This window comes from Carcharhinus amblyrhynchos, unplaced genomic scaffold (assembly GCF_965287045.1).
Source record: "Carcharhinus amblyrhynchos unplaced genomic scaffold, sCarAmb.v2.hapA chromosome_1462, whole genome shotgun sequence".
In the NCBI taxonomy this organism is placed as follows: domain Eukaryota; kingdom Metazoa; phylum Chordata; class Chondrichthyes; order Carcharhiniformes; family Carcharhinidae; genus Carcharhinus; species Carcharhinus amblyrhynchos.
Window position 1 is genome coordinate 123 of NW_027651202.1, and position 16591 is coordinate 16713.

The 16591-nt window shown below is 57.6% G+C and overlaps 1 protein-coding gene across 1 annotated transcript; it reads right to left on the reverse strand.

The window, feature by feature from the left end:
• Nucleotides 1–553: 553 nt before the first annotated feature.
• LOC145340812 (protein spinster homolog 1-like) lies at nucleotides 554–16371 on the reverse strand. Its single transcript, XM_080185272.1, has 7 exons — nucleotides 16228–16371; nucleotides 14870–14935; nucleotides 7878–8014; nucleotides 6936–7087; nucleotides 5125–5191; nucleotides 3371–3513; nucleotides 554–736 (listed from the first exon to the last, which is right to left on the reverse strand). The coding sequence occupies exons 1-7, from the start codon at nucleotides 16313–16315 to the stop codon at nucleotides 580–582; spliced, it is 810 nt and encodes a 269-aa protein (XP_080041398.1). The 5' UTR covers nucleotides 16316–16371; the 3' UTR covers nucleotides 554–579.
• Between the last annotated feature and the right edge of the window lie 220 nt (nucleotides 16372–16591).

Sequence of the window (16591 nt, forward strand, 5' to 3'; positions counted from 1 at the left end):
AGGGGAGTCCCCGACCAAGAGACTCCCCCTTGAACAGGGGAGTCCCCGACCGAGAGACTCCCTCTTCAACCAGGGAGTCCCCGACCAAGAGACTCCCCCTTGAACAGGGGAGTCCCCGACCGAGAGACTCCCTCTTCGACAGGGGAGTCCCCGACCGAGAGACTCCCCCTTCAACAGGGGAGTCCCCGACCGAGAGACTCCCCCTTCAACAGGGGAGTCCCTGACCGAGAGACTCCCCCTTCAACAGGGGAGTCCCTGACCGAGAGACTCCCCCTTCAACAGGGGAGTCCCTGACCGAGAGACTCCCCCTTCAACAGGGGAGTCCCTGACCGAGAGACTCCCCCTTCAACAGGGGAGTCCCTGACCGAGAGACTCCCTCTAATTCCCCGCTCCCCTTACGACTGCCTTGAAAACTTGGGTCAAATTCTCCCGCGCGACAGCTCAAATGGCACAGGAACGGGGTGCCCGACTCGAGTCAATCTCTACTCCGAATGTAACCCCCTGTGGGCTCGGGATGGGGGGACGGGGGTACGGTAAAAAGGTGTACGCGGGGGAGCGAGAACGAGACAAGCTTGGGAGTTACCTGTCCAGAGAGTTACAGGTTGCTTTGGTACAAGGGTGCATTGTCCCCTGAACCACCTGGGCACGGAACAAATACGCAGGTGCCCACAACGCCAGGGTACCAGTCACAAACGCCACAGCTGTGAACCCCAAAGACGAGAGAATGTAGCTATAACTGAGAGAGAGAGAGACAGAGAGAGCGGTTAGATACACTGTCCTTTCCCCCTCTCTGGGACCGGGTGTCACAGTGCTTTAGATACACTGTCCTTTCCCCCACTCTGGGACCGGGTGTCACAGTGCGTTAGATACACTGTCCTTTCCCCCACTCTGGGACCGGGTGTCACAGTGCGTTAGATACACTGTCCTTTCCCCCTCTCTGGGACCGGGTGTCACAGTGCGTTAGATACACTGTCCTTTCCCCCACTCTGGGACCGGGTGTCACAGTGCGTTAGATACACTGTCCTTTCCCCCTCTCTGGGACCGGGTGTCACAGTGCGTTAGATACACTGTCCTTTCCCCCTCTCTGGGACCGGGTGTCGCAGTGCGTTAGATACACTGTCCTTTCCTCCACTCTGGGACCGGGTGTCACAGTGCGTTGGATACACTGTCCTTTCCCCCACTCTGGGACCGGGTGTCACAGTGCGTTAGATACACTGTCCTTTCCCCCACTCTGGGACCGGGTGTCACAGTGCGTTAGATACACTGTCCTTTCCCCTCTCTGGGACCGGGTGTCACAGTGCGTTAGATACACTGTCCTTTCCCCCTCTCTGGGACCGGGTATCACAGTGCGTTAGATACACTGTCCTTTCCCCCACTCTGGGACCGGGTGTCACAGTGCGTTAGATACACTGTCCTTTCCCCCACTCTGGGACCGGGTATCACAGTGCGTTAGATACACTGTCCTTTCCCCCACTCTGGGACCGGGTGTCACAGTGCGTTAGATACACTGTCCTTTCCCCCACTCTGGGACCGGGTATCACAGTGCGTTAGATACACTGTCCTTTCCCCCTCTCTGGGACCGGGTGTCACAGTGCGTTAGATACACTGTCCTTTCCCCCACTCTGGGACCGGGTGTCACAGTGCGTTAGATACACTGTCCTTTCCCCCTCTCTGGGACTGGGTGTCACAGTGTGTTAGATACACTGTCCTTTCCCCCTCTCTGGGACCGGGTGTCACAGTGCGTTAGATACACTGTCCTTTCCCCACTCTGGGACCGGGTGTCACAGTGCGTTAGATATACTGTCCTTTCCCCCTCTCTGGGACTGGGTGTCACAGTGTGTTAGATACACTGTCCTTTCCCCCACTCTGGGACCGGGTGTCACAGTGCGTTAGATACACTGTCCTTTCCCCCACTCTGGGACCGGGTGTCACAGTGCGTTAGATACACTGTCCCTTCCCCCCTCTGGGAACGGGTGTCACAGTGCGTTAGATACACTGTCCTTTCCCCCTCTCTGGGACTGGGTGTCACAGTGTGTTAGATACACTGTCCTTTCCCCCCTCTGGGACTGGGTGTCACAGTGTGTTAGATACACTGTCCTTTCCCCCCTCTGGGACCGGGTATCACAGTGCGTTAGATACACTGTCCTTTCCCCCACTCTGGGACCGGGTGTCACAGTGCGTTAGATACACTGTCCTTTCCCCCACTCTGGGACCGGGTGTCACAGTGCGTTAGATACACTGTCCTTTCCCCCACTCTGGGACCGGGTGTCACAGTGCGTTAGATACACTGTCCTTTCCCCCACTCTGGGACCGGGTGTCACAGTGCGTTAGATACACTGTCCTTTCCCCAACTCTGGGACCGGGTGTCACAGTGCGTTAGATACACTGTCCTTTCCCCCCTCTCTGGGACCGGGTGTCACAGTGCGTTAGATACACTGTCCTTTCCCCCACTCTGGGACCGGGTGTCACAGTGCGTTAGATACACTGTCCTTTCCCCCACTCTGGGACCGGGTGTCACAGTGCGTTAGATACACTGTCCTTTCCCCCCTCTCTGGGACCGGGTGTCACAGTGCGTTAGATACACTGTCCTTTCCCCCACTCTGGGACCGGGTGTCACAGTGCGTTAGATACACTGTCCTTTCCCCCACTCTGGGACCGGGTGTCACAGTGCGTTAGATACACTGTCCTTTCCCCCTCTCTGGGACCGGGTGTCACAGTGCGTTAGATACACTGTCCTTTCCCCCCTCTCTGGGACCGGGTGTCACAGTGCGTTAGATACACTGTCCTTTCCCCCACTCTGGGACCGAGTGTCACAGTGCGTTAGATACACTGTCCTTTCCCCCACTCTGGGACCGGGTGTCACAGTGCGTTAGATACACTGTCCTTTCCCCCGCTCTGGGACTGGGTGTCACAGTGCGTTAGATACACTGTCCTTTCCCCTCTCTGGGACTGGGTGTCACAGTGCGTTAGATACACTGTCCTTTCCCCCTCTCTGGGACCGGGTGTCACAGTGCGTTAGATACACTGTCCTTTCCCCCACTCTGGGACCGGGTGTCACAGTGCGTTAGATACACTGTCCTTTCCCCCGCTCTGGGACTGGGTGTCACAGTGCGTTAGATACACTGTCCTTTCCCCCTCTCTGGGACCGGGTGTCACAGTGCGTTAGATACACTGTCCTTTCCCCCGCTCTGGGACTGGGTGTCACAGTGCGTTAGATACACTGTCCTTTCCCCCTCTCTGGGACTGGGTGTCACAGTGCGTTAGATACACTGTCCTTTCCCCCTCTCTGGGACCGGGTGTCACAGTGCGTTAGATACACTGTCCTTTCCCCCACTCTGGGACCGGGTATCACAGTGCGTTAGATACTTACTTGGAGCAGAGATCCTTTACATCGGTGACCCAGGATGTGTAGACAAGTTCTCGCTCCGAGCCTCGCTCCAATACTCCTCGTTGTGGCTCCGTAACTACGAACACCAGTAAAAACACAGCGAGCAGACCGAGAGCCGGAGTGACCTGAACAGGGGGAAACGAAGAGTGCTGAGGGAGCGCCGCAGTGTGGGGCGGGTCGGTGCTGAGGGAGTCCCGCACTGTGGGAGGGTCGGTGCTGAGGGAGCGCCGCACTGTGGGGCGGGTCGGTGCTGAGGGAGTCCCGCACTGTGGGAGGGTCAGTGCTGAGGGAGTCCCGCACTGTGGGGCGGGTCGGTGCTGAGGGAGTCCCGCACTGTGGGAGGGTCGGTGCTGAGGGAGTCCCGCACTGTGGGGCGGGTCGGTGCTGAGGGAGTCCCGCACTGTGGGAGGGTCGGTGCTGAGGGAGCGCCGCACTGTGGGGCGGGTCGGTGCTGAGGGAGTCCCGCACTGTGGGAGGGTCAGTGCTGAGGGAGTCCCGCACTGTGGGAGGGTCGGTGCTGAGGGAGCGCCGCACTGTGGGAGGGTCGGTGCTGAGGGAGTCCCGCACTGTGGGAGGGTCAGTGCTGAGGGAGTCCCGCACTGTGGGAGGGTCGGTGCTGAGGGAGTCCCGCACTGTGGGAGGGTCGGTGCTGAGGGAGTCCCGCACTGTGGGAGGGTCGGTGCTGAGGGAGCGCTGCACTGTGGGAGGGTCAGTGCTGAGGGAGTCCCGCACTGTGGGAGGGTCGGTGCTGAGGGAGTCCCGCACTGTGGGAGGGTCGGTGCTGAGGGAGTCCCGCACTGTGGGGAGGGTCGGTGCTGAGGGAGTCCCGCACTGTGGGGAGGGTCGGTGCTGAGGGAGTCCCGCACTGTGGGAGGGTCGGTGCTGAGGGAGCGCTGCACTGTGGGAGGGTCGGTGCTGAGGGAGTCCCGCACTGTGGGAGGGTCGGTGCTGAGGGAGTCCCGCACTGTGGGGAGGGTCGGTGCTGAGGGAGCCCCGCACTGTGGGAGGGTCGGTGCTGAGGGAGTCCCGCACTGTGGGAGGGTCGGTGCTGAGGGAGTCCCGCACTGTGGGAGGGTCGGTGCTGAGGGAGTCCCGCACTGTGGGAGGGTCGGTGCTGAGGGAGTCCCGCACTGTGGGAGGGTCGGTGCTGAGGGAGTCCCGCACTGTGGGAGGGTCGGTGCTGAGGGAGTCCCGCACTGTGGGGAGGGTCAGTGCTGAGGGAGTCCCGCACTGTGGGAGGGTCAGTGCTGAGGGAGTCCCGCACTGTGGGGAGGGTCGGTGCTGAGGGAGTCCCGCACTGTGGGAGAGTCGGTGCTGAGGGAGTCCCGCACTGTGGGAGCGCTTGTGAAAGCTAACCCATTGTGGCGTCCATTGGCATCACATGACCCTGCCAAATATGGCACCCCAGTAAGTTGGGGTTTGATCAAGGGGAGACTGGAGTTGTTTCCCACGGGAGAGCGGGGAGGGGGAAATCGAGACACGGGGGCCGGGAACGCGAACTCTCCCAGGCCCGTGACTCTCTGAGGTGGGGGGCGGCCATCTTGGATTGACACCAGTAGCTTCACTTGGGGCAGGGGACACGGGGTCTTTGGAATCGTCTCTGAATCCTGCCTCGTGGCATCTCTCGGGGCAGTGCGGGGGGAGCAGGTAGATCGCTAGGGGGAGGGGGGGAATGGGGGGAGACACGGGGAGCGGGCGCACGAGAGGCCTGCCAAAGACAGCGGGCCAGGACTCACCCTCAGGGCCCAGTGCCAATCGCCCGACAGATCCGCCACTTTCGAAGCGACGATATACCCCAAACCGCTGGGACGCAGAGACACCCGGGAGGGCGAGGAGAGAGAGACACACGGGGAGGGGGTGGTGGGGGGGGAGAGGCAGAGAGAGAGAGAGAGAGAAGGTTAAATGACTGTCCCCATCATCAAACTGAGAGATGGCAATGCGAGGGGAACACCCCACCCTCCATCTCCAGAGACCCCCCGACACTGCATCACAGAATCCCTACACTGCACAAAGCCCATCAAGTCTCCACCGACCCCCGGACACAGTATCATACCCAGCCCCTCTCACTGGAACACGTTTATCTGCCAATCCCCCCTAACCTACACATCTTTGGGACACTAAGGGACAATTTAGCATGGCCAATCCACCCTAACCTACACATCTTTGGACACTAAGGGACAATTTAGCACGGCCAATCCACCCTAACCTACACATCTTTGGACACTAAGGGGCAATTTAGCACGGCCAATCCACCCTAACCTACACATCTTTGGATACTAAGGGACAATTTAGCACGGCCAATCCACCCTAACCTACACATCTTTGGACACTAAGGGACAATTTAGCACGGCCAATCCACCCTAACCTACACATCGTTGGACACTAAGGGACAATTTAGCATGGCCAATCCACCCTAACCTACACATCTTTGGACACTAAGGGACAATTTAGCACGGCCAATCCACCCTAACCTACACATCTTTGGACTGTGGGAGGAAACCGGAGCACCCGGAGGAAACCCATGCAGACACGGGGAGAATGTGCAGACTCCACACAGACAGTGACTCGAGCCGGGAATCGAACCCGGGTCCCTGGAACAGTAAAGCTCCCCCTACACTGTCCCCCCATCAAACACTCCCAGGACAGGTCCAGCACGGGGTTAGATACAGAGTAAAGCTCCCTCTACACTGTCCCCCATCAAACACTCCCAGGACAGGTCCAGCACGGGGTTAGATACAGAGTAAAGCTCCTTCTACACTATCCCCCACATCAAACACTCCCAGGACAGGTACAGCACGGGGTTAGATACAGAGTAAAGCTCCCTCTACACTGTCCCCCCCCATCAAACACTCCCAGGACAGGTACAGCACGGGGTTAGATACAGAGTAAAGCTCCCTCTACACTGTCCCCCCCATCAAACACTCCCAGGACAGGTACAGCACGGGGTTAGATACAGAGTAAAGCTCCCTCTACACTGTCCCCCCATCAAACACTCCCAGGACAGGTACAGCACGGGGTTAGATACAGAGTAAAGCTCCCTCTACACTGTCCCCCCATCAAACACTCCCAGGACAGGTACAGCACGGGGTTTGATACAGAGTAAAGCTCCCTCTACACTGTCCCCCCATCAAACACTCCCAGGACAGGTACAGCACGGGGTTAGATACAGAGTAAAGCTCCCTCTACACAGTCCCCATCAAACACTCCCAGGACAGGTACAGCACGGGGTTAGATACAGAGTAAAGCTCCCTCTACACTGTCCCCCATCAAACACTCCCAGGACAGGTACAGCACGGGGTTAGATACAGGGTAAAGCTCCCTCTACACTGTCCCCCATCAAACACTCCCAGGACAGGTACAGCACGGGGTTAGATACAGAGTAAAGCTCCCTCTACACTGTCCCCCCATCAAATACTCCCAGGACAGGTACAGCACGGGGTTAGATACAGAGTAAAGCTCCCTCTACACTGTCCCCCATCAAACACTCCCAGGACAGGTACAGCACGGGGTTAGATACAGGGTAAAGCTCCCTCGATGATCCACGTACCTGCCCACCGGGATAGCGAAGTAAAATATGGACAACATTCGACTGCGTTTGTCCCCCACATAGAGATCGGCGATCACCGTGGGGGCGATGGTGGAGTAACTGGCTTCTCCAATCCCCACCAGCCCACGGGTTAGCAGCAAGGCCCAAAAATACTGAGAGCGGGGGGGGAGGGGGGGGAGAGAGAGAGAGAACACAACTTTTGAGTTAATAACATTGGAGAGTGAATCGCAGAAGGAGGGGAGATCGTGGACCGCCATCGGGGGGGGGTCCCCAGAACGAGGGGGGAGGGAGGGGTGGAGACGGGCCCCCGGGACGAGGGGAGGGGGGAGACGGGGGGCCTCCCCGGGACGAGGGGAGGGGGGAGACGGGGGGCCTCCCCGGGACGAGGGGAGGGGGGAGACGGGGGGGGGGGCCCCCCGGGACGAGGGGAGGAGGGGGGAGACGGGGGGGCCCCCGGGACGAGGGGAGGGGGTTGGAGACGGGGGGGCCCCCGGGACGAGGGGAGGGGGTTGGAGACGGGGGGGCCCCCGGGACGAGGGGAGGGGGTTGGAGACGGGGGGGCCCCCGGGACGAGGGGAGGGGGTTGGAGACGGGGGGGCCCCCGGGACGAGGGGAGGGGGTTGGAGACGGGGGGGCCCCCGGGACGAGGGGAGGGGGTTGGAGACGGGGGGGCCCCCGGGACGAGGGGAGGGGGTTGGAGACGGGGGGGCCCCCGGGACGAGGGGAGGGGGTTGGAGACGGGGGGGCCCCCGGGACGAGGGGAGGGGGTTGGAGACGGGGGGGCCCCCGGGACGAGGGGAGGGGGTTGGAGACGGGGGGGCCCCCGGGACGAGGGGAGGGGGTTGGAGACGGGTGGGGCCCCCCGGGCGAGGGGGGAGACGGGGGGGGGGGGCCCGGAAGGAGGGGTTGACGCCAGCGTCGGGGACGGTGGTCCATTCCCACCTTCTTTGGGACGAAGGAGCTGACCAGTGTAATTGCCGACCAGAAGAGGATCCCACAGCTCATGATTTGCTTGCGGTTGTAACGATCTCCCAGATATCCAAACACCGGGGCCAGCACCATGTAGGAACAGATAAACACTGGAAAAACACACAGGGAGCAGTGAGAGAGACACCCCCCGACAGTGCGGCACTCCCTCAGCACCGACCCTCCCACAGTGCGGGACTCCCTCAGCACTGACCCTCCCACAGTGCGGGACTCCCTCAGCACTGACCCTCCCACAGTGCGGGACTCCCTCAGCACCGACCCTCCCACAGTGCGGGACTCCCTCAGCACCGACCCTCCCACAGTGCGGGACTCCCTCAGCACCGACCCTCCCACAGTGCGGGACTCCCTCAGCACTGACCCTCCCACAGTGCGGGACTCCCTCAGCACCGACCCTCCCACAGTGCGGGACTCCCTCAGCACTGACCCTCCCACAGTGCGGGACTCCCTCAGCACCGACCCTCCCACAGTGCGGGACTCTCTCAGCACCGACCCTCCCACAGTGCGGGACTCCCTCAGCACTAACCCTCCCACAGTGCGGGACTCCCTCAGCACCGACCCTCCCACAGTGCTGGACTCCCTCAGCACCGACCCTCCCACAGTGCGGGGCTCCCTCAGCACCGACCCTCCCACAGTGCGGGACTCCCTCAGCACCGACCCTCCCACAGTGCGGGGCTCCCTCAGCACTGACCCTCCCACAGTGCGGCGCTCCCTCAGCACTGACCCTCCCACAGTGCGGGACTCCCTCAGCACCGACCCTCCCACAGTGCGGGACTCCCTCAGCACCGACCCTCCCACAGTGCGGGACTCCCTCAGCACCGACCCTCCCACAGTGTGCATTCGGGACAGCAAAGATTGTGCACTGAGGTGAGATTTCAGTCACATCAGGGGCACGTCCTGTGACTGACAAACGGCTAAGTTGAATAGCAGTAACTGGGGGAGACAGAACCAGAGAAAATTACAGCTCAGAAACATGCCTTTCCATCCCTCTTATCTGTGCCAAACCATTTCTCTGCCTCGTCCCACTGACCTGCACTTGGACCACATCCCTCCACACCCCTCTCCTCCATGTACCCATCCAAGCTTTCCTTAAACGTTAAAAGTGACCCCGCATTTACCACTTGCTCTCATTCCGCACTCCCACCACTCTCTGCGTGAAGAATCCCCCCCCCAATATTCCCTTTAAACTTTTCCCCTCTGTTTGTTTTTCTCCCCCTTAGCCTCAGTGGAAAAAGCCTGCTTGCGTTCACTCTATCTATACCAATCTCACCCTATGCACCTCTATCAAATCTCCCCTCCTTCTCCAGGGAATAAAGTCCAAACCTATTCAATCTCTCTCTGTAACTCAGCTTCTCGGCAACGTCCTTCTCTGCACTCTTTCAACCTTATTTACATCCTTCCTCTCACCGGGTGACCAAAACTGGACACAATCCTCCAAATTCGGTCTCACCAATGCATTATATAACCTCACCACAACACTTGTATACGCGATACTCCGATTTATAAAGGCCAATGCACCTCTTTACCACCCTATCCACCTGTGACGCCACTTTTCGGGAACTATGTATCCCAGATCCCTCCGTTCAACTGCACTCTTCAGAGTCCCACTTTGGTTTGTCTGTCCAAACTGCGACACCTCACACTTGTCTGCGTGAAACTCCGTCTGCCATTTATCAGCCCATTTTTCTAGTTGGTCCAAATCCCTCTGCAAGCTTTGAAAGCCTTCCTCGCTGTCCAGTACCCCTCCGATCTTTGTATCCCCAGCAAATTTGCTGATCCGATCCACCACATTATCCTCCAGGTCACTGATATAGGTGACAAACCACAAGGGACCCGACACCCGATCCCTGCGGCACACCAATCGTCCACTCGGGGTACCGATACTCCACGACCACTCTCTGCCTTCTCCCACTGAGCCAGTGTCTAATCCAATTTCCTACCCCTCCATGTATACCTAGCCCCCGAACCTTCCTAACTAACCGCAGCACGGTTTCATTAAGGGGAAGTCGTGTCTGACGAACCTATTGGAGTTCTCTGAGGGTGTGTCTAGGGCGGTGGATAGAGGAGAGCCGGTGGATGTGGTCTTTCTGGATTTTCGGAAGGCGTTTGATAAGAGGTTATTGCAGAAGGTCAGGGGACAGGGAGTTGGGGGTAGGGTGTTAGCGTGGATAGAGGATTGGTTGTCAAATAGGAGGCAGAGAGTGGGGGATCAATGGGTGCTATTCGGATTGGCGGATGGTGACTAGTGGAGTGCCCCAGGGGTCGGTGCTGGGGCCTCAGCTATTTACCATTTATACAGATGATCTGGAGGAGGGAACCGAGTGCAGGGTGTCGAAATTTGCTGATGACACCAAGATTGGGGGAACGGCAAATTGTGCGGAGGGTGTGGAGAGTCTGCAGAAGGATCTAGATAGGCTGGGCGACTGGGCCAGGAACTGGCAAATGGAATTTAATGTTGGCAAGTGTGAGGTGGTCCACTTTGGTAGGAAGAATGGTAGGAAGGACTATTACTTACGTGGCGAAAAACTGCAGCAGGCGACGGTGCAGAGGGACCTCGGGGTCCTTGTGCATGAGTCGCAAAAACCCAGCTTGCAGGTGCAGCAGGTGGTCAGGAAGGCGAATGGGATGCTGGCCTTCATAGCGAGGGGGATTGAATATAAAAGTAGGGAGGTCTTGCTGCAGCTGTATAGGGCATTGGTGAGGCTGCAGCTGGAGTACTGTGTGCAGTTTTGGGCGCCGTACTTACACAAGGATATTTTGGCCTTGGAGGGAGTGCAGAGGAGGTTTACTAGGCTGATACCGGAGTTGAGGGGGTTGAGCTATGAGGAGAGGCTGAATAAACTAGGCTTGTACTCGTTAGAGTTTAGAAGAATGAGGGGAGATCTCATTGAGACGTATAAGATGATGAATGGGATGGATAGGATAGAGGTGGAGAGACTCTTCCCGCTCAGAAAGGACAGTAGGACTAGGGGGCACAGCCTCAAGATAAAGGGGGGGCGGTTTAGAACGGAGTTGAGGAGGAACTTCTTCACTCAAAGGGTGGTGAATCTCTGGAATTCTCTGCCCGTTGAAGTGGTGGAGGCTGCCTCGCTAAATATTTTTAAGACGCGGGTTGATGGGTTTTTGATAAGAGAGGGGATTAAGGGTTATGGGGAGAGGGCGGGAACGTGGAACTGAGACACGACAGATCAGCCATGATCTTATTGAATGGTGGGGCAGGCTCGAAGGGCTAGATGGCCGACTCCTGCTCCTATTTCTTATGTTCTTCCGTTAACTAACCACCTTGTCACAGGCCTTACTGAAGTCCATGTAGACAACATCCGCCGCCTTCCCCTCATCCACTTTCCTGGTAACCCCCTCCAAAAACTCTAACAGATAGGTTAAAAATGACCCACCACACACAAAGCCACGTTGACTCTCCCTAACAAGTCCCTGTCTACCCAAATATCGGGAGATCCTATCCCCTTATTGCTCCTCCCAATAATTTACCTACGACTGACGTCCAACTTACTGGCCTACAATTTCCCGGATTACTTTTGGAACCTTATTTAAACAACAGAACAACGTGACCCGCCCCCCCCCACAACTCCAATCATCCAGCCCCTCACCCCGTGGATACTGACATTTTAAATATATCCCTTCCCCCCCCCGTGATTTCGATGCGAGTCTCCTTCAAGGCAATATCCTGTCTGGTCCTGGGGATTTATCTCCTCTGATTGAGATAACAAGATTCCTCCCCCCTTCCCTGAGGGAATCCCACAGGGATCTGGCTTAAGTTGGGGAATTTGGGGAGCTGGCAGGGGGACGGCGGGCCAAGTGGCCTGCACCTTTCTTGCCGGAGGCACCTAGCAGCAGAGGGAGTCGGGTCAGGAGTGAGAGAGAGTGTCACAAGACAAGCACATGAGGGGAAACCTCAGAGTCACGTGATAATCCCATCGCAAAGATATCATCAACTCAGCAAACTGGAGAACGGCAGCAAGACAAGTGGAGGCCATTCGCTCCAGCCCCACAGTGCTAGCTCCCACCAGTAGCCACTAATTGAGCCCCGCACCCGCTCCCCAGTAACCCCTGAATCTCTCACTTTCCAGATCCACAGCCTCCGAAATTCCTCGATGCACCTTCCCTCCAGCACTCTCTCGGAGTACTTTCCAAACGCCAACCACTCGCTGTGGGAAATAGATTTCCCCTCGACCCTCCCCACAGTGCGGGGCTCCCTCAGCACCGACCCTCCCACAGTGCGGGGCTCCCTCAGCACCGACCCTCCCACAGTGCGGGACTCCCTCAGCACCGACCCTCCCACAGTGCGGGACTCCCTCAGCACCGACCCTCCCACAGTGCGGGGCCCCCTCAGCACTGACCCTCCCACAGTGCGGGGCCCCCTCGGCACTGACCCTCCCACAGTGCGGCGCTCCCTCAGCACTGACCCTCCCACAGTGCAGGACTCCCTCAGCACCGACCCTCCCGCAGTTACGCGGAAGTGAGTTACAGGCTGGAATCCAATCGAGGGGTTCGGGGTGGTTTATATATAGAATAACAGATACCCGGGAGTGAGTTACAGACTGGAATCGAATCGAGGGGTTCGGGGTGGTTTATATATAGAATAACAGATACCCGGGAGTGAGTTACAGACTGGAATCTAATCGAGGGGTTCGGGGTGGTTTATATATAGAATAACAGATACCCGGGAGTGAGTTACAGACTGGAATCTAATCGAGGGGTTCGGGGTGGTTTATATATAGAATAACAGATACCCGGGAGTGAGTTACAGACTGGAATCCAATCGAGGGGTTCGGGGTGGTTTATATACAGAATAACAGATACCCGGGAGTGAGTTACAGACTGGAATCTAATCGAGGGGTTCGGGGTGGTTTATATATAGAATAACAGATACCCGGGAGTGAGTTACAGACTGGAATCTAATCGAGGGGTTCGGGGTGGTTTATATATAGAATAACAGATACCCGGGAGTGAGTTACAGACTGGAATCTGATCGAGGGGTTCGGGGTGGTTTATATATAGAATAACAGATACCCGGGAGTGAGTTACAGACTGGAATCTAATCGAGGGGTTCGGGGTGGTTTATATATGGAATAACAGATACCCGGGAGTGAGATACAGACTGGAATCTAATCGAGGGGTTCGGGGTGGTTTATATATAAAATAACAGATACCTGGGAGTGAGTTACAGACTGGAATCTAATCGAGGGGTTCAGGGTGGTTTATATACAGAATAACAGATACCCGGGAGTGAGTTACAGACTGGAATCTAATCGAGGGGTTCAGGGTGGTTTATATATAGAATAACAGATACCCGGGAGTGAGTTACAGACTGGAATATAATCGAGGGGTTCGGGGTGGTTTATTTATAGAATAACAGATACCCGGGAGTGAGTTACAGACTGGAATCTAATCGAGGGGTTCGGGGTGGTTTATATACAGAATAACAGATACCCGGGAGTGAGTTACAGACTGGAATCTAATTGAGGAGATCGGGGTGGTTTATATATAGAATAACAGATACCCGGGAGTGAGTTACAGACTGGAATCTAATCGAGGGGTTCGGGGTGGTTTATATATAAAATAACAGATACCTGGGAGTGAGTTACAGACTGGAATCTAATTGAGGGGTTCGGGGTGGTTTATATATAGAACAACAGATACCCGGGAGTGAGTTACAGGCTGGAATCCAATCGAGGGGTTCGGGGTGGTTTATATATAGAACAACAGATACCCGGGAGTGAGTTACAGGCTGGAATCCAATCGAGGGGTTCGGGGTGGTTTATATATAGAATAACAGATACCCGGGAGTGAGTTACAGACTGGAATCTGATCGAGGGGTTCGGGGTGGTTTATATATAGAATAACAGATACCCGGGAGTGAGTTACAGACTGGAATCTAATCGAGGGGTTCGGGGTGGTTTATATATGGAATAACAGATACCCGGGAGTGAGATACAGACTGGAATCTAATCGAGGGGTTCGGGGTGGTTTATATATAAAATAACAGATACCTGGGAGTGAGTTACAGACTGGAATCTAATCGAGGGGTTCAGGGTGGTTTATATACAGAATAACAGATACCCGGGAGTGAGTTACAGACTGGAATCTAATCGAGGGGTTCAGGGTGGTTTATATATAGAATAACAGATACCCGGGAGTGAGTTACAGACTGGAATATAATCGAGGGGTTCGGGGTGGTTTATTTATAGAATAACAGATACCCGGGAGTGAGTTACAGACTGGAATCTAATCGAGGGGTTCGGGGTGGTTTATATACAGAATAACAGATACCCGGGAGTGAGTTACAGACTGGAATCTAATTGAGGAGATCGGGGTGGTTTATATATAGAATAACAGATACCCGGGAGTGAGTTACAGACTGGAATCTAATCGAGGGGTTCGGGGTGGTTTATATATAAAATAACAGATACCTGGGAGTGAGTTACAGACTGGAATCTAATTGAGGGGTTCGGGGTGGTTTATATATAGAACAACAGATACCCGGGAGTGAGTTACAGGCTGGAATCCAATCGAGGGGTTCGGGGTGGTTTATATATAGAACAACAGATACCCGGGAGTGAGTTACAGGCTGGAATCCAATCGAGGGGTTCGGGGTGGTTTATATATAGAACAACAGATACCCGGGAGTGAGATACAGACTGGAATCCAATCGAGGGGTTCGGGTGGTTTATATATAGAATAACAGATACCCGGGAGTGAGTTACAGACTGGAATCTAATCGAGGGGTTCGGGGTGGTTTATATACAGAATAACAGATACCCGGGAGTGAGTTACAGACTGGAATCTAATCGAGGGATTCGGGGTGGTTTATATATAGAATAACAGATACCCGGGAGTGAGTTACAGACTGGAATCTAATCGAGGGGTTCGGTGGGGGGGGGTTTATATATAGAATAACAGATACCCGGGAGCGTGTGAGAGTTACGTACCTGTCTGCAGTAACCCTGAGCTGCTGTCTCCTATCTCAAAGTACTGCTCGATATCGGTTAAGACACCTGGATGTGGAGACAGGAGGTGGTCAGAGGCACTCGATCACACTGCCTAACCCCCGAGCGGTTGCTGCCTGCACCCCACTGAGCCCGTGTCTTGTCCCTCTGACCCATTTCACCCTCCCCCGCCGCTGCCCCCCTCCTTCCCCCCCCCAACTGCACTAACTCCATTGCAGCGTTAATGTAAGCCTGCTGGGGACAAATAAATAAACTGGAAACTATGACCCCCCCACAGTTGTGCTGCCCTCCCTGCCACCTCCCTGTCCCCCCCGTGCCTGACTCATACCCTCTCCCCCAGCACTGACCCCTGCCTTCAGTCACCCCCCCGACCTCTACATCCTCACTCGCTCTCTCCCCATTGCCCCCCAGTGCGTACCCCCTTTTCCCCCCTCACTGCTCCCCTGCCCCATGCTGAGTGAGCTGTGCTGCCCCCTCACCCCCCCCTCCCCTTTAGCCCCTTCTCCTTTCCCTCACCCCCCCGCTGCCCCCTCACCCCCTCCCCTTTCGCCCTGCCCCTTACAGCCCTACTGCCTCCTAACCCCCCCCAACTGCCCCCTTACCCCCTCACCCACCCCCCGCCCCCTTACCCCCTCACTGCCCCCTTACCCCTCACCCTCCCCCCACCTGCCCCCTTACCCCCTCACCTTCCCCTCTGCCCCCTTACCCCTCACTGCCCCCTTACCCCCCCACCCTCTTACACCCCCACTGCCCCCTTACCCCCTCACCCCCCCACTGCCCTCCCCCTCTTTGCCCTCGACCATCCTCTGCCCACTCCCACCCATCCCTTTACCCCTCTCCCCGTCCCTCCAGCCCTTTGCCCCCCTCTTGTCCTCAGTGAGTGCCCCCACCCCTCTGTCCCCTCGCCCCCCCACCCCCTCTCCCCCCCACCCCCTCTCTCCCCACCCCTCTGCCCCCTCCTCCTCCCCCCTCTACCCCCCCTCCTCCCTCCCCCCCACCACTCCCCCCCCTCCTCCTCCCCTCTCCCTCCCCCCCCCCTCCTCCCCTCTCCCTCCCCCCCCTCCTCCTCCCCTCTCCCCCCCTCCCTCCCCCCCACCACTCCCCCCTCCTCCCCCCCCTCCCCCCTCCTCTACCCCCCCCTCCCTCCCGCCTCCCCTCCCCCCCTCCTCTCCCCCCCCCTCCTCCCCCCCCCACCACTCCCCCCTCTCCCCCCTCCTCCTCCCCCCCCTCCCCCTCCTCCTCCCCCCTCCCCCCTCCCCCTCCTCCTCTCCCCTCCCCCCTCCCCCTCCTCCTCTCCCCTCCCCCCTCCCCCTCCTCCTCTCCCCCCCCCCCCCTCTGACCTGCCAGGGTGAAGCGGTCCATGTAGTTGAGGAGGTTGATGTAGGAGAGCACCGCCACAGTGGGCAGCCCGGCCCTGGGGGGACACATCCCCTCTGACCCCTGAACCCTGACCCCGGACAGCAGCGAACCCCGAACCCACCCGCCCGGGGCAACTTCACTCCCCCAGCCCCGCCACCACCGCCGCCATCTTTAAACCCAGACCTCCCAACACAGCGCCACCGCCGGCAGGAGGACTGAATGGCAGGGAGCTGGGAGGAGTGAATGGCGGGGAGGGGGAGAGCGCCACTAGCGGTGGGAGGACTGAATGGCAGGGAGCTGGGAGGAGTGAATGGCGGGGAGGGCGAGAGCGCCACTAGCGGTGGG